General features: G+C 46.5%; 1 protein-coding gene across 2 annotated transcripts in view; it reads right to left on the bottom strand.

Annotated features, from left to right (window-relative positions):
* The window catches only part of LOC309400706 (rho guanine nucleotide exchange factor 15-like), a 97,143-nt gene that overhangs the window by 38,563 nt on the left and 32,331 nt on the right, over nt 1–26,249 (bottom strand). For both annotated transcript variants that reach the window (XR_014176694.1, XM_081969338.1), the window contains exons 2-3: nt 6,778–7,214; nt 595–1,434 (exon numbers count right to left, since the gene is read on the bottom strand). Coding sequence is in view for 1 of the 2 variants with exons in the window: in XM_081969338.1 (XP_081825464.1) it covers nt 595–1,434; nt 6,778–7,165 (1,228 nt within the window). In the remaining variant the exon portion in view is untranslated. The remainder of the gene's footprint in view (nt 1–594; nt 1,435–6,777; nt 7,215–26,249) is intronic.

Below are 26,249 nucleotides of genomic sequence, written 5' to 3' on the forward strand. Positions count from 1 at the left end.
AGCCAGCAACCACAAAGTTTATGTTTCAACTATGTTAAGCTGTGTGGAGTTCAATTCCCAGAATTCCACAATCAGCTACCACAAAATTTCCCAATTTCAACTATATTAAGAAGTGTGGACTTCAACTCCCAGAATTCCACAACTAGCTACCTCAACGTTTCTCAATTTCAACCATATTAACAAGGATGGACTTCAATTCCCAGAATTCCACAACTAGCTATCCCAACGTTTCTCAATTTCAACTATATTAACATGGATGGACTTCAATTCCCAGAATTCCACAACCAGCTACCACAATGTTTCCCAATTTCAACCATATTAACATGGATGGACTTCAATTCCAAGAATTCCACAATTAGCTACCACGTTTCTCAATTTCAACCATATTAACATGTATGGACTTCAACTCCCAGAATTCTAAGCCAGCTACCACAAAGTTTCTGTTTCAACGACATTAAGATGTGTAGACTTCAACTCCCAGAATTCCACAGCCAGCAAAACCGGCTGGGGGAATTCTGGGAGTTGAAGTCCACACACCTTAAAGGGGTTGAGGTTGGGAGATACAGTTTTACCCCAAGAGGATGCAAATGGTACCTTGACAAGGGCTGTCACTCAGAGGTGAACCTTCCAGAGGTGGAGGCGGCTGAGTTGGCGGAGGAGGGAGACCCTGAGGCAGCAGGGGTGGGGGCTGGGAGGGCGGAGGGGGGGCTGTGCACATCTGGGGGCGAGCCTGAGAAGTGGGCAGGGGCGGAGGGGTCTGGGAAGTTGGGGGAGGTGGGGGTGGCTGAGTGGGGGGAGGCAGCATGAGAAAGCCTTCCCCGACAGCAAAAGGAGAGACCCGGCCAGGAAGGTGATTCATCTCCAGTGGGTATTGGAGGGAACTCCGGCGAGCCGAGGACCCCAAAGAGCTGCGAGGAGGTTTCATGGGGGCTTTGGGTGGGATGGCCGGGGGTAGGAGTTCGCCATCCAGAGAGATGGAGCCCCCTCCTTTGTTGCGACGGGGCGGCTTGGGCATCAACGGCGGGCAGCGTAAGGGAAGGGGCTCGGCTGTGGAACGGTAGCTGGTCAGCACGACACCCCCTTCGGGGTGCCCGTTGGTGGACGGCGGGGAGTCGAGGGGCTTTTTGCTTCGGGACGAGCGGCGAGATTTCAGGACCCTGCCCGCTGCGGTGGAGGAAGGCTGAGCAGGCGAGGCACTGATTCCTAGGGATTTTTGGAAAAAGGCTCCCCCTTCGTCGGCGGAGGATGAGAGGTCTGAAGCCAGCCCGTTCTCTGTCTCCTGCAGCCGGGATGTTGCGGGGACCCAAACTAAGACCATGCCCGGGTTCTGTTGATGGCAAAGGCAGGGGCAGCCGGATGGACAGGACGTGGGAAAATCCAGCCCGTTTTGCTCCACCTCCGATAATACAGATGGCTCGTTTTCCTTGCAAAGATCTGAGAGGAAGCAGAGGAAGAGAGAGAATTGTTATTTGCTTTATTTCTTTATTTATGCCCCACTTTAACTGCTTTTACAATTCCTATTTCCCCTACAACAGCAACCCTGTGAGGTGGCTTGGGCTAAGGCAGGGGTCGGCAACCTCAAACACTCAAAGAATCACAAAGGTCCTAACTGGAAGCCTCCCATTCAATTCTGGAGCCAACCAGAAGTCCGGTTCCTCCACCATAGAGTGTCCTCCTAGCGCAGCATCCTTTTTCCTCTACCTGTCGTAACTGAAAGCCCTATCAATTGTGGAGCTGACCGGCCAAAGGGAGCCACAGCAAAGGGATAAAAGAGCCACATGCGGCTCCAGAGCCGCAGTTTGCCAGCCCCTGGGCGAAGACAAAGACTTGACTTAGCCCATAGTTACCCAGCCGGCTTTTGTGCCTAGAGCGGGACTAGAACTCACAAACTCCTGGGGATAGACCTAAGGTCGCTCGGCCGACTTTCATACTTAAGGCAGGACTAGAACTCCCAGCCCCGTGGTGATTGGTCCAAAGTCAACCAGCCAGCTTTTGTGCATAGGGCGGGACTAGAACTCACAGTTTCCCGGTTGATTGGCTAAGGACAGCTGGTTTTCACGACTAAGGTGGGACTTGAACTCACAATCTCTTGGCTTTCTAGCCTGGTACCTTAACCATTAGACCTCACTATCTACTGAATGAAGGAGAAGAAAACTTCTGGTTTGCGGCAGGTAAGAGCACAGGACAAGAAAACATTTCATGACTTCCGCGGTTCACAAATTCAAGCAACCCCCCCCCCAAATTCCAGTTATTATAAGTGCCGTTTTTCTAGCCTTGATGGAACCAGGATAAAACTCAGAAATAAGCCGTTTACCATATTTTTGGGAGTATAAGACACACCAAGGCTTTGAAGAGGCAAATTCAAAAAAAAATTTTTTTTTGCACTCTGCAGAACTCCCTTTTTTTTTTAAAAAGAGGCATGCATAGCCTTTAGGAGGCTTGTAGAGTGTTCCTAGAGGGTGGGGGTCCCAAAAACGAGCAAAAAAATCCAGTTTTTTTTGCAAAAACGGACCCATTTTTTGTCCAAAAATAGGGCATGCATAACCTTTAGGAGGCTTATAGAGTGCTGCTGGGGGCTGGGTGGGCAAAATTGAGCACAAAACGTCCCCAGGAGCACTCTGGAAGCCTCCTAAAGGCTATGCACGGCCATTTTGGTGAAGGGGGCGGGGTTTCAGGAGGCAAAAAATGCTGTATTCAGTGTATAAGACGCACCCAGATTTTCACCCTCTTTCTTGAGGGAAAAAGGTGCGTCTTATACTCTGAAAAATACGGTATTTCTACTTCACTGATGGAAACCCACAGAGCGCAGAACTGAACACTTTCTCTCTTGCAAACTGCTGCGAAGTTGGAGTTTATGCTGAGCCCACCTTTGCCAGTCAGTGGGCTCGCATTTTTTTTAAAGGCATTCGCCACAACTGAGCCCAAAGTTTATGTTGCTAAGTGAAAAAACCGTTAAGCGAGTTTTGCCCCATTTCACGACTTTCCAGCCACTTCTTTTTTTTTTAATAAAAAGTTTCTATTTTATTTTTTAAAATATGAACATTCCATCTTTTCTTAAACAGTGTGTCGTCTGGGTACCTGAATATCTCTGTGCAATAACCATCGGAATTTACAAAATACTTCACTACAATACAATACAATAGTAGAGTTGGAAGGGACCTTGGAGGTCTTCTAGTCCAACCCCCTGCCTAGGCAGGAAACCCTATACCGTTCCAGACAAATGGCTATCCAACATCTTCTTAAAGACTTCCAGTGTTGGGGCATTCACAACTTCTGGAGGCAACTTCTGTTCCACTGATTAATTGTTCTAACTGTCAGGAAATTTCTCTTCAGTTCTAAGTTGCTTCTCTCCTTGATTAGTTTCCACCCATTGCTTCTGGTTCTGCCCTCAGGTGCCTTGGAGAATAGTTTGACTCCTTCTTCTTTGTGGCAACCCCTGAGATATTGGAACAATGCTATTATGTCTCCCCTAGTCCTTCTTTCTCTTAAGCTAAACATACCCAGTTCCTGCAACCGTTCTTCATGTTTTAGTCTCCAGTCCCCTAATCATCTTTGTTACTCTTCTCTGCACTCTTTCTAGAGTCTCCACATCTTTTTTACATCGTGGCGACCAGAACTGAATGCCGTATTTATTTATTTTATTTATTTATTTTCCAGGATTTATAGACCGCCCCCTCTCCCCGAAGGGACTCGGGGCGGTGTACAGGCGTCTCATTAAAACAAATACAAAAGATAAATATCCTATCCCCTTAAAAACGAATTAAACCTGATACAGCTGTACAGAAAAGTAAGAATTAAAAGCAACTAAAAAGCATACCCCTAAAAAACTTAAAAATGCAGGCTTGAGGGACTAAAATTGGGAATTAGGCCAGGCCGGCTAAATTGAACAGGTGGGTTTTTAGCTTCTTACGGAAGGAGCGGAGGTCAGTGGTAGTCCTGATATCTGGGGGGAGGTCATTCCAGAGGGTCGGGCCCATCACAGAGAAGGCCCTACTCCTGGGCGTCGCCCGCTGGCATTGCCTAGTGGACGGCACCCGGAGGAGTCCCTCTCTGTAAGAGCGAATCGGCCGAAGGGATGTATGGGGCAGGATACGATCCCGCAGATAACTAGGTCCTGTGCCATGGAGTGCTTTAAAGATGATAACCAACACCTTGAAACGCACCCGGAAAGCCACAGGTAGCCAGTGCAGCCCGCGCAGCAAAGGTGTTACGTGGGAGTATCTAGTAGCTCCCACAATTGTCCGTGCGGCCACATTCTGAACCAGCTGCAGCCTTCGGGTGCATCTCAAGGGGAGCCCCATGTAGAGAGCATTACAGTAGTCCAGTCGAGACATCACAAGTGCATGGGTGACTGTGCAGAGGGCGTTCCGGTCCAATAGGGGACGCAATTGGCGCACCAGGCGAACCTGGTGAAACGCCCCCCTTGCCACGGCTGTCACATGGTCATCCATTGACAGCCGGGTATCCAGGAGGACACCCAAATTGCGTGCCCGATCCATGGGGGCCAGCTGTTCGCCCCCAATGGCCAGTGATGGACGTAACTGGTTGAACCGGGGTGCCGGTAGCCACAGCCACTCCGTCTTGGACGGGTTGAGTTTGAGTCTGTTACCTCCCATCCAGATCCGAACGGCTTCCAGACATCGGGACATCACTTCGACGGCATCGTTGGGGTGGTCCGGGGTAGAGATGTACAGCTGCGTGTCATCAGCGTACAGATGGTAATCTACCCCGAACCCACGAATGATCTCGCCCAGTGGCTTCATGTATGTGTTGAACAGGAGGCGAGAGGACCGACCCCTGCGGCACCCCACAAGTGAGCGGCCTCAGGCTCGACCTCTGCCCCCCTGTCAACACACATTGTGTTCGACCAGAGAGGTAGGAGGAGAACCACCGCAGAACGGTGCCCCTCACCCCCAGCCCCTCCAGGCGACGCAATAGGATACCATGGTCGATGGTATCGAAAGCCGCCGAGAGAGCTAACAGGACCAAGATGGAGGAGCAACCCCCATCTCTGGCCCTCCAGAGATCATCCACCAACGCGACCAAAGCCGTCTCCGTGCTGTGACCGGGCCGGAAGCCGGACTGGCGCGGATCCAGATAATCAATTTCTTCCAGGTGCCGTGGGAACTGTTGCGCCACCACACTCTCTACAACCTTCGCCAAAAAGGAAAGGTTGGAGACGGGATGGTAATTAACTAAATTAGCTGGGTCCAGGGAAGGCTTCTTGAGTAGAGGCCTCACCACCAATTAACCACCAATTAACTAAATTAGCTGGGTCCAGGGAATCCACCAATTAACTAAATTAGCTGGGTCCAGGGAAGGCTTCTTGAGTAGGGGCCTCACCACCGCCTCTTTCAAGACGGCCGGCAGTATTCCAAGTGTGGCCTTACCAAGGCATTATAAAGTGGTATTAACACTTCACGTGATCTTGATTCTATCCCTCTGTTGATGCAGCCTAGGACTGTGTTGGCTTTTTTGGCAGCTGCTGCACACTGCTGGCTCATATTTAAATTGATATTTAAATTGATATTTAAATATAAATTGATCAACTACATTGATATTCATTCTCTAATCTTACAATTATGGTGTATTAAACAGACACGGTGGCTAAGACGCTGAATTTGTCGATCAGAAAGGTCGGCAATTGTGTGGTTTGAATCCCTAGTGCCACGTATCGGAGTGAGCTCCCGTTACTTGTCCCAGCTTCTGCCAACCTAGCAGTTCGAAAACACGTAAAAATGCAAGTAGAAAAATAGGAACCACCTTTGGTGGGAAGGGAACAGCGTTCCGTGCGCCTTCGGCATTTAGTCATGCCGGCCACATGACCACGGAGATGTCTTCGGACAGCACTGGCTCTTTGGCTTTGAAACGGAGATGAGCACTGCCCCCTAGAGTCAGGAATGACTAGTACATATTTGCGAGGGGAACCTTTAAACAGTTGAGCATAGTAAACCTATTCATTTCCCCCCCCTTTTAACATATCTTCAAATAATATAATAGTAACATTAAGCATAATCTCATCATCATATTACTAACAACTATCATATTGTTTACATAACTCTCTCTCTTAACATATTTTCTACTCTTCTTTTATCTCTTTTTATTTCCAACTTCCATTTTTATTCTTTCCGGCCGCTTTTCTTAAGTGAATCGCGGCAGGTGTTAAAATGAATAACACGATCGTTAAGCGAACCAAAGGCTTCCCCGTTGACTTTGCTTGTTAGAAAGGTCACCAAAGGGGATCGCGCGGCCTCAGCACACGGCAGGGTCGACTTGGGAGTAAAGCCACAGGTGGACAGTGAATGGCACCTCCCATAGGAAATAAATGAAGAGTCCTAAAGGGGAGTGGGCTTTTGCAGGAAACAATTCGACCGTTCGGTCATTAGATTCATTTCAGGAGTGTGAAGATCTGTCCGTGAATCTCAGAGACTCAGTGCCCAGTCTTTCCTTGCATAGCACCTAACTTGGAAAATATTTACATGGCAGCTTTCCAAGATAGATAATGTCTGTAGTCATAAATATTCCTTTGAAATACTGTTTGCCAGGCCTTTGCTGAATGGGAATGAGAGGAATTCACATTTGTTTAATGAAATGGGTTTTCTCGGGACCAGGATTCTGCTTCGTACTTTTTGGAGCAGCCTAAGAACGTTAAGCGTGAAAGCCAGCTGGATGACTTTAAGCCTGATCTAGAAGGAATCTACTAGGATGCATGGAGCCATCCAAAGGATCATAGCAAACTCTACTTTCTTGAACCCTAGTCAAAGCTGGCCTACTTACCCAACCGATCCAGGATCTCTTTCTCTCCAATGGCTTTTCCTTCCTTTTTCTCATCTTGCTGGCAGCTGGAAGGCAGCGATTGGACAATTTTTCCCGCTTCCTCTTTCTCCGGCGGACTCGTTTGATCGAAGTGTACCACGATCTTGCGAACGGCGCCAGATTTCTGCAGCTTGTGCAAGGAGTGAGATGTGCCGCCTGGGTGTTTGGTGGCCAGAGAGCGCCCGTCCTTCTCCAGCGGCAAAGGAGGGGTGGGAACCTGGAGCAGCTTGGCGGAGTCCGGCCTGGGAGGCAGGTAAGGACGCGGCCTGGTGGGCGGACGTGGCTTGATAATGCGAGTGGGTTTCTGAGAGGGAGGCGTGGCGGGAGGCAGCGGGTCTGAGGAGGACATCTTCACTCCAGGAAGGTCATCTGGAATAGCTCCTCTGTGGCTTCATTTCCTGCAGGGGAAGGAGAAAAAAAATGGCAATATTGTTAATTTATTTATTTATTTATTCTTCGCATTTCTAAACCGCCCCCTCTCCCAAAAAGGGACTCGGGGCGGTGTACAGTCCACACAACAAATAACAGATAAAATACAAATATAAATATGACTATAAATATACGTATATATGTGGAGGAGGTTAAAATTAAGAGTACTGTACTGTAATTGAATTCTATGTGCTGTGCCGAAAGGAAGGGGGATGTTATTTTATGACATTGGAGACCCGTAATGTTCCTTGTAATGGCCATATTACATATGTGCAGGGAGTCCTCAACTTAAGACTACAATGTGCGCACGCATGCCCCTACCCACAATGCAATGCGGCCGTCCCCCGCACATGTGACTCCCCCCCACGCGGCCTACTCAGCCTTCTGCACCACGGTGGGGGGAGCTCTTTTCGCCCTCCCCAGGCTCCGGAGGCAGGAAAACAGCCTCCCCCATGCTCCGGAGCCCCTCCGGATGCTGGAAACAGGCCCATTTCCAGACTTCCAGAACTTCCGGGAGCCCATTTCTTGCCCTCCCAGGCTCCCCTTAAGCCTCAGGGAGGGTGAAACCTTCCTCCCTGAAGGACGGAAGGGAGGGAGAGATTGGCCCAAAGTCAGAGTTTGCAAACTTTAGAGTGGATTTGAACCTTCTAGTTTCGGCCCGACGCTTATCTGTGCTTTAGGCTACTTTGCAATAGTTTTAGCATGCATTTTTTGTGTACTTCTTCTCACATTAAAAAAAAAAGGCAACATAAAAGCCACAAGAAAAAATAAAGAAGTAGCCTACATCCTTCTCAGTTTTTTTGGAGAAACGATTTAGATGTATTATTCTATACAGGGACGAGACGGGGCTTTTTCAGTGACGCTCCAGTTCTGTGAATTCCTTTCTAAAAGCCACGAAAGGGCTTTTCCAAAAGTGTTTTTTACAACTGTCTTTTAGTTTGTCGGTTTTTCTCCCTCTCTACTAATTTCAATTACCTTCCACCTAAAGACGATAGTCTGTTCTTTAAAAGACTGCCTTTTAAATTGCTATTTAAATTGTTGAGCTGAATAATGATTTATATTTATTACTACCACAGCTGATAACCCGGTGTTATCCTGGTATTTATTTATACCCGGATAACGATGTCCAGACCAAACGCAATTTCTAATGTTGGATTTTCCCCCTTAACAGAGGGAGCCCCCTGTGGAGTACTGTGAAGCCATTACCATGACAACTCCACTGCGCTGTACAGTAGAATTTACGGCAGTACAGTAGAAGCCATTTTAAGGCACAACAAGCTGTATCTTAACAGAACACACACCCCGAGAGGTGCTAGGGGTGTCTAACCCCAACAGTATTTTTTTCTCCAGAGAGTAAGTCATCTATGTATCAAGTTTTATTGAAATTGCACCCACCAAAAGCACTTACATTCAGTTTCACAGTGCATTTACAGCCCTCTCTAAGCGGTTTACAAAGTCGGCTTATTGTCCCCAACAATCTGGGTCCTCATTTTATTCACCTCGGAAGGATGGAAGGCTGAGTCAACCTGCTTTGTGGGAGTGGCTTGCCAGCCATGTGACCGGGTGCCGTCCACTAAGCAATGCCAACGGGCGGCGCCTAGGAGTAGAGCCTTCTCTGTGATGGGCCCAACCCTCTGGAATGACCTCCCCCCCGATATCAGAACCACCACCGACTTCCGCTCCTTTCGACAAAAACTGAAGACTCACCTGTTCCGTTTAGCCGGCCTGGCCCATTTATAGTTTTATTCTACCTCCTGGCAGATATTTTAATTGGGTATTTTTAGGGTATTTAAATATTGCTTTTAACTACTTTACTTCAGATATGTACAGTTTCTTATTGCCTCCTCTCTGTGTTTGTATTTTCTATTTATTGATGTGTTTTTATCTGACTGTACACCGCCCCGAGTCCCTTTGGGGAGAGGGGGCAGTATAAAAATCTAAATAAAAGTAAAAAGTAAAAGTAAAAGGGGTGGGAGTGGCTTGGTAGTCATGTGACTGGGTGGGCATGGTCAACTTGTAAAATGTGGTGAAACTCACTTAACAACGCTCGTGCTTAGCAATCAAAATGTTGGCTCAGAAACTCTGGCATTTGAAGCACGCAAGTCTTAAAGCTGTCAAGTTACAAGACCCTTGCACCCCTAACCCTTTAGAAAAAAAACCCAGGGGTGTTCAAACTTGACAGCTTTAAGACTTGTGGACTTCAACTCCCAGAATTCCTCCTCCAGTCATGTTGGCTCAGGAACTCTGGCATTGAAGTATGCAAGTCTTAAAGCTGTCAAGTTACAAGACTCTTGCACCCCTAACCCTTTAGAAAAAAAAAACCCCAGGGGTGTTCAAACTTGACAGCTTTAAGACTTATGGACTTCAACTTCCAGAATTCCTCCTCCAGACATGTTGGCTCAGGAACTCTGGCATTGAAGTGTGCAAGTCTTAAAGCTGTCAAGTTACAAGACCCTTGCACCCCTAATCCTTTAGAAAAAAACCCAGGGGTGTTCAAACTTGACAGCTTTAAGACTTGTGGACTTCAACTCCCAGAATTCCTCCTCCAGTCATGTTGGCTCAGGAACTCTGGCATTGAAGTATGCAAGTCTTAAAGCTGTCAAGTTACAAGACTCTTGCACCCCTAACCCTTTAGAAAAAACAAACCAGGGGTGTTCAAACTTGACAGCTTTAAGACTTGTGGACTTCATCTCCCAGAATAACTTCTCTAGTCATGTTGGCTCAGGAACTCTGGCATTGAAGTATGCAAGTCTTAAAGCTGTCAAGTTACAAGACCCTTGCACCCCTAACCCTTTAGAAAAAAAAACCCCGGGGGTGTTCAAACTTGACAGTTTTAAGACTTGTAGACTTCAACTCCCAGAATTCCTCCTCTCGCTCTTCATCTTGATGATGTGCGGACGGGCGGGGGGAGGGAGCTGCAACCGGTTCTAAACGGCACGGTAGATTTGTGGAACCTCTTCTATAGAAGAGGTTAGAACTGGCAAGAACCCACCCCTGGTTCCGTTTCGTCATTAAACCATCTTTCCAATCAGCCTCCAAGTTTCCAGTGTCTTTCTCCCAGCTTGGAATGGAACCAGATGGGATTTTTTTTTTCTTCCAACCCCACGTTGTAACTTGCGCACAAATTCTCCCTGCCGTTATCCCTGGAGAAGCTGAACAGGGAATCCTACCAATCATTATTATTATTTTTTTGTACAGTCTACAATCTTTCATCGACGTCTTGCAAGCCAAGGCAGGGAAATCTCAGCGGCAGGCTGCGACGCAACTCAGAGGGATTAGGTCTGCGATGCGCTGGAGCCAAATTTTCTTGCAAAGGCTAGCTGGAAACGGGATTTCAAGCTGGGTTTAATTCATCGGCAAGGGTTCGCCCATGCACGATCCTTCCGATTCATCGCTTGGAATGGACTTCTGCAATCTCGTTTATTTCTTCCCTGTTTTCTGGCAGCACGTCCTGCCCTCTCCCGCCTCCTGTCAGACTTTCCCAGGGTGCGGCTCTCGCACGCCCATCCAGCTGGGATGAAACTGCGTTCAGCCTGGTCAGAGCAGCGTCTTTCGTGCCCTAGAATGAACATCACCTGCCTCAGAAGACCTTTTGAAAAACAACCTTCAGGTTTCTAGCTCTCAAGGAACCTTATCAGAAAAGATTCAAGGCCTTGAACGGAGGGGCAGAAGACACGGGCTTTGTAATGTCAAGCAACACAGCTCGTTTGTATTTTAACTTGATTTATCGTCTCTCTTTTAAAAATGATATTCAGGCTTATGAGCTGTTAACGTTCCTGAAAAAAAAAAGATTGTTAGCGCAAATTGGCGTTTCTTTATCTCTTTTGTGACCTCCAAACAACCCTTTTCCTTTCAATTACGTCTCTTTTAACACCAGGACTCATTTTAACGAACACGTGTGATTTTATGGGGTGCAAATATGTACGTGTTTGACTACATGTGACTGATTTCCTATGCGAATGGAGGGAGCAGGGTAGGTGGTGGAGCAGCATTTAGGCCGAAAACCAGTGTTTCTCAACCTTGGCGACTTTAAGTCCTGCGGACTTCAACTCCCAGAATCCCCCAGCCAGTTGGCTGGGGGATTCTGGGAGTTGAAGTCCGCAGGACTTAAAGTCGCCAAGGTTGAGAAATACTGCTTAAAACCCTGTCATTGAATTTGGTAGCTCAGTGCACCAAAACCTGGAAAATACAGGTAACCCTCAACTTACAACCCTAGTGACTGTTCAAAGTTACAACGGCACGGGGAAAAAGTGATTTATGGCCGTTTTTCACCCTTACGACCAGCAGTGGGATTCACATACCTTCCCTACCAGTTCACCAATGTGAGCATGCTTGCACGCACACTGGGTTTGCTCACACACATCGCATCTGCGCACTGCCTTCTGAGCACGTGCAGCGCTCGCGCATGACACCAGGTCAGATGGGTGGAGTCTTGGAGTCTCCCGCAGCGGCCGCTACCGGTTCACCCAAACTGGAGAGAACTGGCTGAACGCCTCCTGTACTTACAACCACTGCAACATCCCCCTGGTCGTGTCAACCAAATTCAGGCGCTTGGCAACCGGCTCACATTTATGACCGTTGCCGCGTCCCGTGGTCACGCAAACCCCCCCATTTTGCGACCTTCTGACGAGCAACGCCTAAAGGTGAAACCAGGTTCACTTAAACGACGGCGTCGCTAATTTAACCACGGCAGCGGTTCAGTCCACCACGGTGGCAAGGAAGGTGGTAAAACGGAGCAAAATTCACTTCGCAAGGGTGATTCACTTTGCAACAGAAATTCGGGGCTGGATCGTAGTTGTAAGTCGAGGACTTCCTATGTTGCTTTAAAAAAAAAATCTCCAGTCTACGGTAATTGGTTTCCAATAACTTATCACATCAGGCGTACGTGCCTTCCCAGGCACTAAATAAAATAATCTCAGGCTGGGTGGGGCTGGAAAAAAAATGCAGCGCTCTCCTCTCCCCCCACTCTTCCTGCTTCCAACCTCTTCCTCCCACCCCACAGATGAATTCCCAGCCTGCCCAATTCTCTTCCAACGTGGGACGGGGGATTTCAACACCCGCAGGCACCTTTCCAACCCCTAAAATGTAGACGCGAACGTCTGACTCACCGGTTGCAAGCCGAGAGGATTGGTGGGGGAAGACAGTTGGGCTGAGACGGGTACAAGAATGAACTGAAGACAGCTGCTCCCACAGGGGATGGGGGATGTCAGCTGCCCGGAGGGAGGGTGGGTGGGTGAGAGATATTTTTGGGCCAGCCACGGGGGTGGAGAAACTCGGGATTAGTGTCTGGAGACTGGGTCAAGAAATAGAACAAGGGAGGCATAGATTAAGCACGGCTGCAGAGAAGGGTAGCTGAGGTTACTGGTCGGCAACTGGCTGCCCTTCAAATGAAAACCAACCCCGGTATAAACTCTATAGTACCACTCACTTTGGTTTATTGATTAAAAGAGAGGAGTAACACTCTGGAGGGACGCAGAAAAGCATCTTAAGTAAGGGCATCCCACCCCCATTTTGGAAAGGTGCCAGACTGTGGACTACTAGGCCATCAATGGCCAATAGGATTTGCACCTCACATGGCGTATAAATGGGGCATAGTATTTGTTCTGACCGAGGCTTCCCGAGAGCATGAAGCAAAATGTAAAAAAGATGTGGAGACTCTAGAAAGAGTGCAGAGAAGAGCAACAAAGATGATTAGTGGACTGGAGACTAAAACATATGAAGAACGGTTGCAGGAACTAGGTATGTCTAGCTTAAGAGAAAGAAGGACTAGGGGAGACATAATAGCATTGTTCCAATATCTCAGGGGTTGCCACAAAGAAGAGGGAGTCAAACTATTCTCCAAGGCACCTGAGGACAGAACAAGAAGCAATGGGTGGAAACTAATCAAGGAGAGAAGCAACTTAGAACTGAGGAGAAATTTCCTGACAGTTAGAACAATTAATCAGTGGAAGAGAAGTTGCCTCCAGAAGTTGTGAATGCCCCAACACTGGAAGTCTTTAAGAAGATGTTGGATAGCCATTTGTCTGAAACGGTATAGGGTTTCCTGCCTAGGCAGGGGGTTGGACTAGAAGACCTCCAAGGTCCCTTCCAACTCTACTATTGTATATTGTATAAACTCCATATCCTGACAAAAAAACCCTTTTATTAATTTACTGTGAATTCTGCTCATTCACATCCAGCAAAGTCTTTCAAGGGAGGATTTATAGTCACAGACCTTATCTGGCTCGATAAGGCCAGATATCTGCAAAACCTGGTAAGGAGTCTCTGGAGTCACGAACCAATTAAGTGAATTCATTGACTCCTGCAAACTCCACTCCCCTTTCGCTCCTCTTTTATTTCCTCTGGGAGGGGCCATTCATCGTCCAACTGTGGCCTTACTCCCAAGTCGACCCCTATTCTTTAGCTGTTCCCTTCGTCTGGCAACACTGCATACGCGCACACTGGGAACAGGCTCCAGCTGTTCCTCTGCCTCACTGATGTCTGAAGGCAGCTACTAACTGGCATATGGCTCTGTCCCCCTCTCTGCGTCCGACACAGAGCCCTCATCAGAGCCTTCCCCAGACTCCAGGACTGGCCCATGTTCCTCTCCAACCTCCTCACTGTCTGAATTGGCTGCCAGTTCTGCTGGCCGCTAGCAGGCTAAAACAGTATTCTCCCCCCAGTGTGACGGCGGGGTCCCACAGGTACATGCGCCCTGCCCCCTGCGCATATGCCCCAGCCTCCCCTCGTCCATTGTTGGCTTCCAGGTTGGTGCAGGAAGCTTTCCAGGCCCAAAATGGGGCATGGGGTGGGGGGGTGCGAGGTGCGCAGCCCCCCGTGCCCCATTTTGGCTTCCAGGTTGGTGCAGGAGAACTCCCATGCCCAAAACAGGGTGCGGGGGGGGGAGCACACACGTGAAACCCCAAAATGCAATGCGAGCGATCCCTGCACATGCCCCTATGCCTGAGTGTGTGCCTCCCACCTCACAGGGATGTTGTTGTGGGCAAATAGGAGAAAAGCCTGTTGAATAATGTCCGCTGCCTTGAGCTATTTGTGAAAATAATAAAAGCTGGGATATAAATGATAAACTATTTAAAAAGTTAACTACACTTCCATTCCTTCTCTTTCTTTTGGGTATGCAACTTAGAACTGAGGAGAAATTTCCTGACAGTTAGAACAATTAATCAGTGGAACGGAAGTTGCCTCCAGAAGTTGTGAATTCCCCAACACTGGAAGTCTTTAAGAAGATGCTGGATAGCCATTTGTCTGAAACGCTATAGGGTTTCCTGCTTAGGCAGGGGGTTGGACTAGAAGACCTCCAAGGTCCCTTCCAACTCTACTATTGTATTGTACTGTATAAAAAACCCGCATCGGGGTGGAATGAAGCATTCAGGCTCTTTTGAGACTGTAAACGCTAGCCGGAAGTCCCAGTTTAAGGCTAGAACAGGAAAGAGAAGAGAAGGCCCCTGCCTATTGCAGGGCGTCATTTGCTTTATTTATCTGTCAGGATCTGCTCTGAGGAGGAACAGAGTTGGAAACAGGAGCATCGGCAAAGTATCGAGGTTGCCATGGCGACCTCTCCCCCAACCACCCACCCGAGTGGTACCTTGAGATTTCCAAATGAGGAATGACTTCCTTGACAGCTGTTCAGGGGGGGTGGGATGGTTTAACCGAACAACCTGAAATCTCTGCAACGGGGGACCGTCTGGCTCAATTCCTGCCTGTCATTTCTAATGTGTGTGTGTGGGTGGGAGGGGGGGGGGAAACCCCTGCAGATTACTCTGAAGGTTTTGTTGTTGTTTTTTACACCCAGTTGCTCAGCCCTACTACAGCCGAGGCCCCGGAAGCTGCAGAATTCACAGCCAAATCCATGACGGCAAAAGACAAAGACTCCGATTCCCAGATTTTTCAGTTTTGGGGTTTTTTTTAAAAAAATTTGCACAGAGGAGTTACGCTCTGGTGCAGGGGTGCCAAACTCAAGCCGCTCCATACACGGATCTGGACCTTGGGGTGCTTAGATCTGCCCCCCCCCCCCGGGGCGACTTAGAAACAACGAACAACCGGCCCATGGCTCTCCCGAGCTCCGTTTTCGCCGGCAGAGGGTTGCAGCAAGCCGTCGCAGCTGAAAACGGAGCTCGGGAGCCTGTTTTCGCTTGTGCCGCCACAGACGCCCCTTGCCGACACGAGTGACGGCAAGCTGGCCACACCAGTGACGTGCGATGAGGTTTATGACTGGTGAGACTGGTGACATCATCAAACCGCGTGGTTGCTCCGATCGCACGGGCGCAGCCCAAACGGAGAAGTTTCTCTTCTCAGAAATGTCAGAAAGGGACAGACAGGCTGCCGCAGCTCCACTGAGAAGACATTTCTGAGAAGAGAAACTTCTCCTTTCTCCTCCTCCCCCCCCCCTTCTAGCACTGATGATGTTACCTAGGCATTTTTTTGCATCGGGCGAGCCCGGGATCTTTGCAAGGGGAATGGGACCACATGTGCAAGCGGCTCCTCAGCAGCGCACAGCCTCAGATTAGCACAGCCGCGATCCCCTTCCCCTGCACACGTGGTCCCATTCCCCTCCTTCCTAAGCCAACATGAAGGGGACCGTGGCTGCACTGATCTGAGGCTGGCATTGAGGAGCCGCCTGCACACGTGGTCCCATTCCCCTTGCAAGGATCCTGGGCTCACCCGATGCAAAAAATGGGGAGATCGGCACAGTTGGGGCTGCTGCTGAGATGTCCAGGGAGGCTAAACCAAGCCGCGCGCCTCTCCCAGCCACTTTCGCGGCTTCCCGGAGTAATTTTTTTTTTATTTTCATGATGAGAGCGGTGAGGCTCTGCCTCCCCTGCCTCCTCTGACTGCACGTCACTGGGCCACACCCACTCTGCCCCCATCTCTAATGTCAAACACCACCCTAATGCGGCCCTCAGTGAAATTGAGTTTGACACCCCCGTTCTGGTGCAATTGGCAAAGCCGCTTGGAACACTTTCGAAAGGAGGCAGAAATTCAGGTTTTTAAAGGCAGTGATTCATAGCAATAAAGTTATTTATTATCTTTATTACAGAGCCAGTTTGGTCTAGTGAGAGTCAGTTTGGTCTAATAGTTAAGGTACCAAGCTATCAAAGCAGGAGACTACCCGTGTTTCCCCGAAAATAAGACACCCTACCCCCCAAAATTAGCGCTTGGCCTTATTTTGGGGGAGGTCTTATTATTTTGAGGTGCAGGAGGTGGCGAGCATGGTCACTTTATGGCTACTGCTGTGTTGCAATATTTTCGGGGAGGGCTTATTTTAGCGCATGCGCTCAAAAGGCCGATTGGAGCTTATTATCCGGGAAGGCCTTATTTTCAGGGAAGCAGGGTATGAGTTCAAGTGATGCCTTAGCTGTGAAAGCCAGCTGGTGATTTTGGCCGGTGCTCTCTCTCTCTTTCTCCCTCCCTCTCTCTCTCTCTCCCCCCAACCCACCTCACAGGTTTGTTGTTCTGGGGATAACAGGAAGAAAAAAAGAGTATTAGGTATATTCACTGCCTTGAGTTATTCATAATAAAGATGGGATACAAATAAATGTTTAAATTGACTGTCAATTCTCTGCCTCTCTTAGGCTTAGATCCTGCTTGAAAAAAGCCCACTGGGATGTAAATTGCACGCTGTCCTATTTCTTCCTGGTCTTTAATGTATACATTCTAACCTGCAAAATTAAGAACCCTTTATATATATATATATATATATATATATATATATATATTGAATAGATCAAGTTATCCTTCAAAATTGATGTCTTTATCTGATTGCTGATTTTTGTATTCGCCACGTACAGGATGAATGTAATATATTTTTTTTCATTTTCATTTATCTATTTTACCCTGGAATTAAATCCTGTCTTTTATGTTTTGATATAGTTGTCGGACTAACCAATCCATAGGTAAAGGTAAAGGTACCCCTCGCACATATGTGCTAGTCGTTCCCGACTCTAGGGGGCAGTGCTCATCTCCGTTTCAAAGCCAAAGAGCCAGCGCTGTCCGAAGACGTCTCCGTGATCATGTGGCTGGCATGATTAAATGCCAAAGGCGCACAGAACGCTGTTACCTTCCCCCCCCCAAAGGTGGTTCCTATTTTTCTACTTGCATTTTTACATGCTTTCCAACTGCTAGATTGGCAAGTCATGGGAGCTCACTCCGTTACGCGGTGCTAGGGATTCGAACCGCCGAGCTTTCTGATCGGCAAGCTCAGCGTCTTAGACACTGAGCCACCTATAAGACCAATCTTTAAGCTACAAATGATAAATGAACCCTACCAAGTGTATGGTTTATGCCACCCTGGCTTGAAAGCTGCTGAGCTGGAAAAACGCTGTCCTAGATTCTGCAGCCTGGAAGAATCCCATAATAAGGGGCTTGAAAAACATTTCATTCGTTTATTACTTTAAACTTATGCCCACGCGATCCCAGCAAAGCGGCTAGGGTTTTATTAAATGTAATTTCCACAGGTAACTTCCATAGGTATCAGCAAATTAAAGACTATTCTATATAACCCTGTAAGGAACGATGCAATCAAATCGCAGGGTGAGATTCTTATGCAAGGGTGAGATTCTTATGCAATTTCTATAGAGGAATGCCATAAAAGTATAGCCTTTATTGCCACTGAGCATTATGTATATGCATTGTACATATACAAAAAAAAAATGGGTTGTATATATTAGTGCTCTGACTGGTATTTTTCTTCTAATAAATTGAAGTTCATAAAAAAAATATGACGCAGTGTTGCCAAATTCTTTAGCTGAGCCATACTGATTCATAAGTGTATGACCTGGGTTGAACATTGTTTTATGTACTTTCTTTTATTTGGTTTGGTGTGCCCAAATAGTCAGTGTTCATTGTTGCACTTATTTTTCCTCTTTGTGTGTGTGTGTGTGTGTGTGTGTGTGTGCGTGCGCGCTTCCCCATAACTGACTGATTTTCTCTTATTTTCTTCCCCTTTTCGAGTCCAGCCCAATGGCTTGAGTTTTTAACCATCTTGCGTTATTGATGCTGCTATTTTCCATATAAAGTTAATCCTCAATTTACAACCACGATTGACCAACCTTTCTGCCACACTGGTTCAATGAATCGCTGCAGTTCTTAAGTGAACTGTGTGGTCATTAAGCGAATCTGGCTTTCTCCATTGCTTGTTAGAAGCCAACTAGGAAGGTTACGAATGGCGAGTTGCCACCTATCGTGTTGTTAAGTTGTTACGCGAATCACGGCAATTGTCACTTCCCATCTTGACTATTGCAACGTGCTCTACATGGGGCTGCCCTTGAAGATCATCCCGTGGGTGTAAAATGTAGCGGCCCGCATGGTTTTGTGCAGACCCTGATGTACACACGTATCACCTCTCCTGCAGAAGCTGCATTGGCTGCCGATTTGCTTCCGGGGACAATTCAAGATGCCGGTTGTCACCTTTAAAGCCCTTCATGGCTGGGGACCAGGTGATCTGAGGGACCGTCTCTTGCCGGTCACATCTACCCGGCCCAACAGAGCAGGGAGGCAGGGAATGTTGCAAGTCCCATCCCCGAGGGAGATACACCTGGTGGGACCCAGAAGAAGGGCCTTCTGTGTGGTGGCCCCAGTGGTGGGTTTCAAATTTTTTTAGAACCTCTTCTGTAGGTGTGGCCTGCTTTGTGGGAGTGGCTTTCTGGCCATGTGTGACCAGGTGGGAGTGGCTTGCCAGCCATGTGACCGGGTGCGCATGGCCAACTTGTAAAATGTGGTGAAACTCACTTAACGACGCTCTTACTTAGCAACCAAAATGTTGGCTCAGAAACTCTGCATTTGAAGCAGACAAATCTTAAAGCTGACAAGTTACAAGACCCTTGCACCCCTAATCCTTTAGAAAAAAAAACCCTAGGGGTGTTCAAATTTGACAGCTCCAAGCAAAGCCACAGAGATTAGGAACATAAAATATAGCATTGGAGAATAGTTTGACTCCCTCTTCCTTGTGGCAGCCCCTGAGATATTGGAACACTGCTATCATGTCTCCCCTAGTCCTTCTTTTCATTAATCTAGACATACCCAGTTCCTGCAACCGTTCTTCATATGTTTTAGTCTCCAGTCCCCTAATCAACTTTGTTGCTCTTCTCTGCACTCTTTCTAGAGTCTCCACATCTTTTCTACATCGTGGTGACAAAAACTGAATGCTGTATTCCAAGTGTGGCCTTACCAAGGCCTTATAAAGTGGTATTAACACTTCACGTGATCTTGATTCTATCCCTCTGTTTATGCAGCCTAGAACTGTGTTGGCTTTTTTGGCAGATGCTGCACATGGCTGGCTCATATTTAAATGGTTGTCCACTAGGACTCCAAGATCCCTTTCACAGTTACTACTATTGAGCACGGTACCATCTATACTGTACCTGTGCATTTTGGTTTTTCTTGCCTAAATGGAGAACCTTACTTTTTTCACCCTTGAATTTCATTTTGTTAGATAGCGCCCAATGTTCAAGCCTGTCAAGATCCTTCTGTAAAAACTGCAAACCAAGGAAGCCATTACCCGAAGCCATTCTTTGGGGTACTTTCTTGGGATTTTCATTCCTTTCCCTCTCGATCAAATACTCCGTCAATAACAGTCGGGGCTTGCAAAAAAAGTCAAAGCATTTTGGATAAAAATATGGTGGGTTATTCAAAATATACTTTAAAAAAAGGATAAAGTTCACCCCCCCCCCCAAGTTGTTTTTGTTAGGTATAATTGCAGACTGTACAGTTATAGAGACTAATTTGATTTTGAACTTAACGATGGCAGCAAGATTGTTGGTGGTGCAGCACTGGAAGAGGGAAGAATTGCCTACTATCCAAGAATGGACGCTAAAAGTAGTAAATCTAGCAGAGATTTACAGCATATTTGAAGGACCATTCGGATGAGAAATATAAGTTGGAATGGAGAAGACGGATTGACTATATTCAAAATAAATATCGGACTAGGAAATTTCAGTTAGCTTATGAGTGAAGGCACAAAGAATGTTACAATTTACCTAAAGTTAGCTTAACAAAAGGGGAATGAAATCACAAGAGGAGGTAGGATGTCAAAATCAGTTAGCTTATGTTAGCGTATGATTGCTAAATGTTTATACCCTGTATTTTGCTCTGGGAAGTTGGGGGGAGGGAGGGTGGGAAGGGGAAGGGGTAATACTTGTAAAACTTATTAAAACTTTTAATAAAATAAATAAATAACAGTCGGGGCCGTGCTGATGCTGCCTCCTTAACAAACAGGAGGGAGGGGATGGGGGACTAACCCCACGCAATCTACAGCCCCGTTCAGGAATTCTCAGCCCTCCATCCCTTTCTGATAAAAGAGGGGAAATGCGTCTTTCCTGAACCAGGAAACAGCAATGTTTAATTTAGAATACTCTCCCACTGTCAGAGAAAAGGAAAAATAAAAAAAACGACAAAAAAAATAAAAAAAGCAAAAGAGACCGGAAAGAAAAAAAAATCAGGAATCATAACCCAAAGTAATTTTCCCTAACTCCTGTGTGTGTCCGTGGGTGCCTGCACGGCCTCAGGCATGATTCTGGACCAGGAGGACAAAACACGGTAAAATAAAGACTTTACGGACAAAGCAATGGAGGACATTGTGGTTGTTAGTTGCAAAGTCGTGTCTGACCCATCGCGACCGCCTGGACAACGTTCCTCCAGGCCTTCCTGTCCTCTTATCATCCTCTGGAGTCCATTGAAGCTCACGCCTGCACACCGGAACAACTAGTCACAAGGACGGCTTTTTCCTGAATGCCATCACTGTGCTAAACAACTAATTCCCACCCTACTGTCAAATTAGTTACTAAGACTGTATTACTATTCTTCTTCTCTTCCTTCCTAGTACCTCTCTCTTCCCACTATAACCATGTGGGTTGTATCTTTACAACTTATATTGTTTTATTTGTTCCTAGTACAAATTGATTCCTTAATAGTTGTTGTTGTTGGTGGTTGTGAAGTCATGTCCAACTCATCGCAACCCCAAGGACAATGTTCCTCCAGGCCTTCCTGTCCTCTACCATCCTCTGGAGTCCATTTAAGCTCACGCCTGCTGCTTCCGTGACTCCATCCAGCCACTTCATTCTCTGTCGTTCCTTTCTTCTCTTGCCCTCCATCTTTCCCAGCATTAGGCTCTTCTCCAGGGAGTCCTTCCTTCTCATTAGGCGGCCAAAGTATTTGAGTTTCACCTTCAGGATCTGGCCTTCTAAAGAGCAGCCAGGATTAATCTCCTCTAGGACTGACCGGTTTGATGGCCTTGCAGTCCAAGGGACTCGCAGGAGTCTTCTCCAGCACCAGAGTTCAAAGGCCTCCATTCTTTGGCGCTCAGCCTTTCTTATGGTCCAACTTTCACAGCCATACATTGCAACTGGGAAAACCATAGCCTTCACTATAATGGAGGGCTAGGAAATAGCAAACATAGCAGTATATTTGTATCAGTGGTGGGTTCGGGGCCCGGCATCCACCACATGGATCTGCGCATGCGTCCTTACCTCTTGCAACGCCTCCACGAGCCTCTGTGACGCTCCAGCTGCTCAGCGGAGTGTCGCGCAGGCATTGTACACTCCGTGCGCGGAAGTGCTGAAGAGCTCAAATACAGATAAGGAGCTCGGGTGAGTGGGTGGGCCCTCCGGAGTCTGGGCAACTGAATGGAGCTCAGGTTTTACTGGCCGGACGCCCTTCTGTTAGGAATGTAAGCTAACAGTTGGGATAGCAATATATAAACCAGGATGGTAGTATTGTTTCTTTAAGTACTGCTGTAATGTGATTGGTTGCTGTTACCTCAAGCAGCCATAAGAGGGAGCCAGAATGACTGTTAGCTCTCTGTTTGTTAGATGCTGATCGGTGGATGTATCGTGAGTTACTGTGTTTTTGCTACTGTTAGCCTAAACTGATTATTTGATACTGGACTGTGTTCGAAGGATCATTCCTTAACTGAGAACATTGATAACTGAATGACTGAACCGTGTATGACTTGGACAGTAAATTGAACTCTGAATACCTTTATATTTTCCACATAGTAAACTACTATATACACCTTCCTGTTGCCAATGCTGGTTTTTTTCCCCCAGCAGATATATTCTCAGTGTTCCCAGAGAGAGAAATACCTGCCTCTACCTAGGATCGAACTCACAGCCTCCTGATTGTGAGGTGTGAGCTCCACCTCTGAGCTACCGCACCACTCGTCCGTCCATCTGTCTGCCTGCCTGCCTGTCGTTTGCTCGATTGATAGATAGATGTAGATATAGATGGATATAGATACAGGGGGGGGATGTAAAACATTTCTTAATAGCCCTCAGAAGATGTCCGCACTTAAAAGAGAGAACGAGCTTATTGAGAGAAGCCAAGTATCTAGGTAGCTCTATTCATAGGCACAGCAAATACTGCAGGCAGAAATCCATTCAAGACAAGGTATGTTGAAATTCCCTGCAGCAAGGACTGAACAGAGGTAGGATTCGCCTTCGGCCACAATAGGAATTGCCCGACCCCCCTTTCAGTTCCTCCAACCCCTGCAAACTTCAACCAAACCTGGGAGCTCAGACAACCTATAGAGCCAGCTACGACCCTTACATGAACCTCACGGGAATCTGACAACAGCCAATAGACTATTAAAGGACATGCTCTTGCACAGGAACAGGAAGCTCAAGTGCTAAATCCAAGAGAATGTATACTCCCCCCCTCAACTCCATATAGTCAGCTGCCCAGAACCCATGTGGTTCTTCTTCATCATTAAACCATCTTTCCAATCAGCCTCCATGTTTCCAGTGTCTTTCTGAACCAGATGGATATTCCTTCCCACACTATCCTCGTGCCTTACGTTCATTGATTGTAATGCTATCTGCTTCAACTTGCAACCATTTGTTTTACATCTGTTCGAAGTTACGAGGGCGCTGAAAAAAGTGACTTATATATGCACACTTCGCAGGACTTTCGCAATATCTACCTGGACCAGGGGTGAAATTCAAAAATTTTCCCTACTGCTTTTCTGTAAGCGTGGCTTGGTGGTCATATGACCGGGTAGGCGTGGCTTGGTAGGCGGGTTACCGGGCGGGCGTGGCTTGGTGCAAGAGGTAGGAACCTCACAGAGAGCTCAAAAACAAACGATCACCCTTTACAGAAAAATAACACAAAAGCTACACGACTGACTGACACACAATGCAAAAGCAGGCGGACTTCACGCACAATGGCCCCCGCACACAAGCACCAACCTCACAGAGAGCTCAAAGACAAACTATCGCACTTTACACAAAAAGAATACAAAAGCTAGACAACTGACTCACACACAATCTCACACAGGATCAGCTGTGACAATCAGCTCTTTGTGCAATCACCGGAACCTTTTAAAAACTTTTTAAAAGCATTTTTTACTACCTATTCGCCCGAACAGATAGTAAAAATAATGGTGGGAACCTTTTTTTAAAAAAATCTTTTTTAAAAGTAAAACTTTGTGATCAAAATTCGGGAGTTTGACAACTGGCATGTATTTACAATGACTGTTTCATCCCAGAATCACATGCCTGACATTTGTGAGCCTGCCAGCTAGCATCCAACAAGCCAAAAGTCATTGGCAGGGCGGAGGTTGGATTTGTTTAACAACCGTATGATTCATTTACTGACCAGGGTGATTTGCTTCTTAACTGTGGCAAAAAGATCATAAAATCGGGCGTGACTCCCGTAAAAACCATCTCGCTTAGAAACAGAAATTCCCAATTGTTGAGTCGAGGACTCAATGTATCACTAATTGATTTTAAGGAGATCAACTACCGTTTGAATTCTTCTTCTTTGTTCTCGCAGTTTGCAATTTCTCTTTTGCTTTAATGATGCTAAGGTGCCTCAAAGTTTACCAAAGCAATCATGTGGCAGAAGTAATAAATCTTTCTTAATAATAAACAATTCAAAATAGATGAATGCAGGTCATCCTTGGCTTACAGCCACAACTGAGCCACATAAGATAATTTGTTAAGTGAGTTTTGGGTCCGTCCCCCCCCACCTATTTTGCCACGGTTGTTCAGTGAATCAGTGCAATTGTTTAGTTGTAAAGTGAATCCTTTACTCCTCCTGAGAGTCCCTTGGACTGCTAGGCGATCAAACCGGTCAATCCTAGAGATCATCAACCCTGACTGCTCTTTAGAAGGCCAGATCCTGAAGATGAAACTTAAGTACTTTGGCCACCTAATGTGGAGGAAGGACTCCCTGGAGGAGAGACTAATGCTTGGAAAGATGGAGGGCAAAAGAAGAAGAGGACGACAGAGAAGGAGGTGGCTGGATGGAGTCACCGAAGCAGCCGGCGTGAGCTTCAATGGACTCCAGAGGATGGTAGAGGACAGGAAGGCCTGGAGGAACGTTGTCCATGGGGTCGTGATGGGTTGGACACGACTTCGCAACTACCCAGTTTCCCCCAAAATAAGACCTCCCCAGATGATAGCAGTGTTCCAATATCTCAGGAGTTGCCACAAAGACAAGGGAGTCAAACTGTTCTCCAAAGCACCAGAGGGTAGAACAAGAAGCAATGGGTAGAAACTAATCAAGGAGAGAAGCAACTTAGAACTGAGGAAACTATTTTTGACAGTTAGAGCAATGAATCGGTGGAACAACTTGCTTCCTGAAGTTGTGAATGCTCCCACACTGGAAATTTATAAGAAGATGTTGGATATCCGTTTGTCTGAAGTGGTGTAGGGTTTCTTGCCTAAGCAGGGGGTGGACTAGAAGACCTCCAAGGGCCCTTCCAACTCTGTTATTCTCTTCTAATCTAATCCATTCCAGTGCATTCCATATTTTCTATTCTATTCTATTCTATTCTAATCCATTCCATTCCAGCGCATTCCATATTTTCTGTTCTATTCTATTCTATTCTATTCCATTCCACTCCAGTGCATTCCATATATTCTATTCTATTCTATTCTATTCTATTCTATTCTATTCTATTCTAATCCATTCTATTCTAATCCATTCCATTCTATTCTAATCCATTCCATTCCAGCACATTCCATATTTTCTATTCTATTCTATTCCATTTCACTCTAATGCATTCCATATTTTCTATTCTATTCTATTCTATTCTATTCTATTCTATCCTATCCTAATCCATTCCACTCCAATGCATTCCATATTTTCTATTCTATTCCATTCTATTCTATTCCATTCCACTCCAGTGCAATGCATATTTTCTATTCTATTCTATTCTATTCTATTCCATTCCACTCCATTCCATATTTTCTATTCTATTCTATTCTATTCTATTCTATTCTATTCTATTCTATTCTATTCTAATCCATTCCATTCCATTCTAGTCCAGTGCATTCCATATTTTCTTTTCTATTCTATTCTATTCTATTCTATTCTATTCTATTCTGTTCTGTTCTATTCTATTCTATTCCACTCCAATGCATTCCATATTTTCTATTCTATTCCCTTCCTTTCCATTCCATTCAGCTAATAAGCCCAATTCGGCTTTTGAGGCGCATGTGCTAAAATATACCCTTCCCAAAAATATGTAAACGCATGCGCAGCCGGTCCTCGCCTTTTCCTTTGGTTGCTTGCCATGCAAACAACACCAAATGAGGAGGCGAGGCCAGTAGGGGGAGGGGGGAAGGGAAGAGGGAACATGCGCCATGCACCCCACACGCCCTTACCTAACGGCCACTCCCGCAACCCTAGCCACCGCGCCCCTTCTGTCACGCTAATGGCCGCCACAAAGAGCGGCAGGCAGGCCCAGCGACGCGCAACCCAGCAGCAGCCCCGCGGTGACCATGCTCGCCGCCTCCTGCACCTCAAAAATAATATGACCTCCCAATCCAATATGAAGGAAGTATAAAGAATGATTGCGGTACTAACACATGAAATTTATTTGCGAAATTTAACCAATCGACATGCTTTCTGGAAAATGTAACGAAGAATGATTTTTTGGGTGTGTTTTTTTGTTTAATTAAAACAATAAAAAATTTTAAAATAATAATAATAATAATAATAATAATAATAATAATAATAATAATAATAATAATAATAATAATACCACCTCCCCGAAAATAAGGCCA

This window comes from Natrix helvetica, assembly GCF_964273705.1.
Source record: "Natrix helvetica genome assembly, chromosome: W".
NCBI lineage: Eukaryota > Metazoa > Chordata > Lepidosauria > Squamata > Natricidae > Natrix > Natrix helvetica.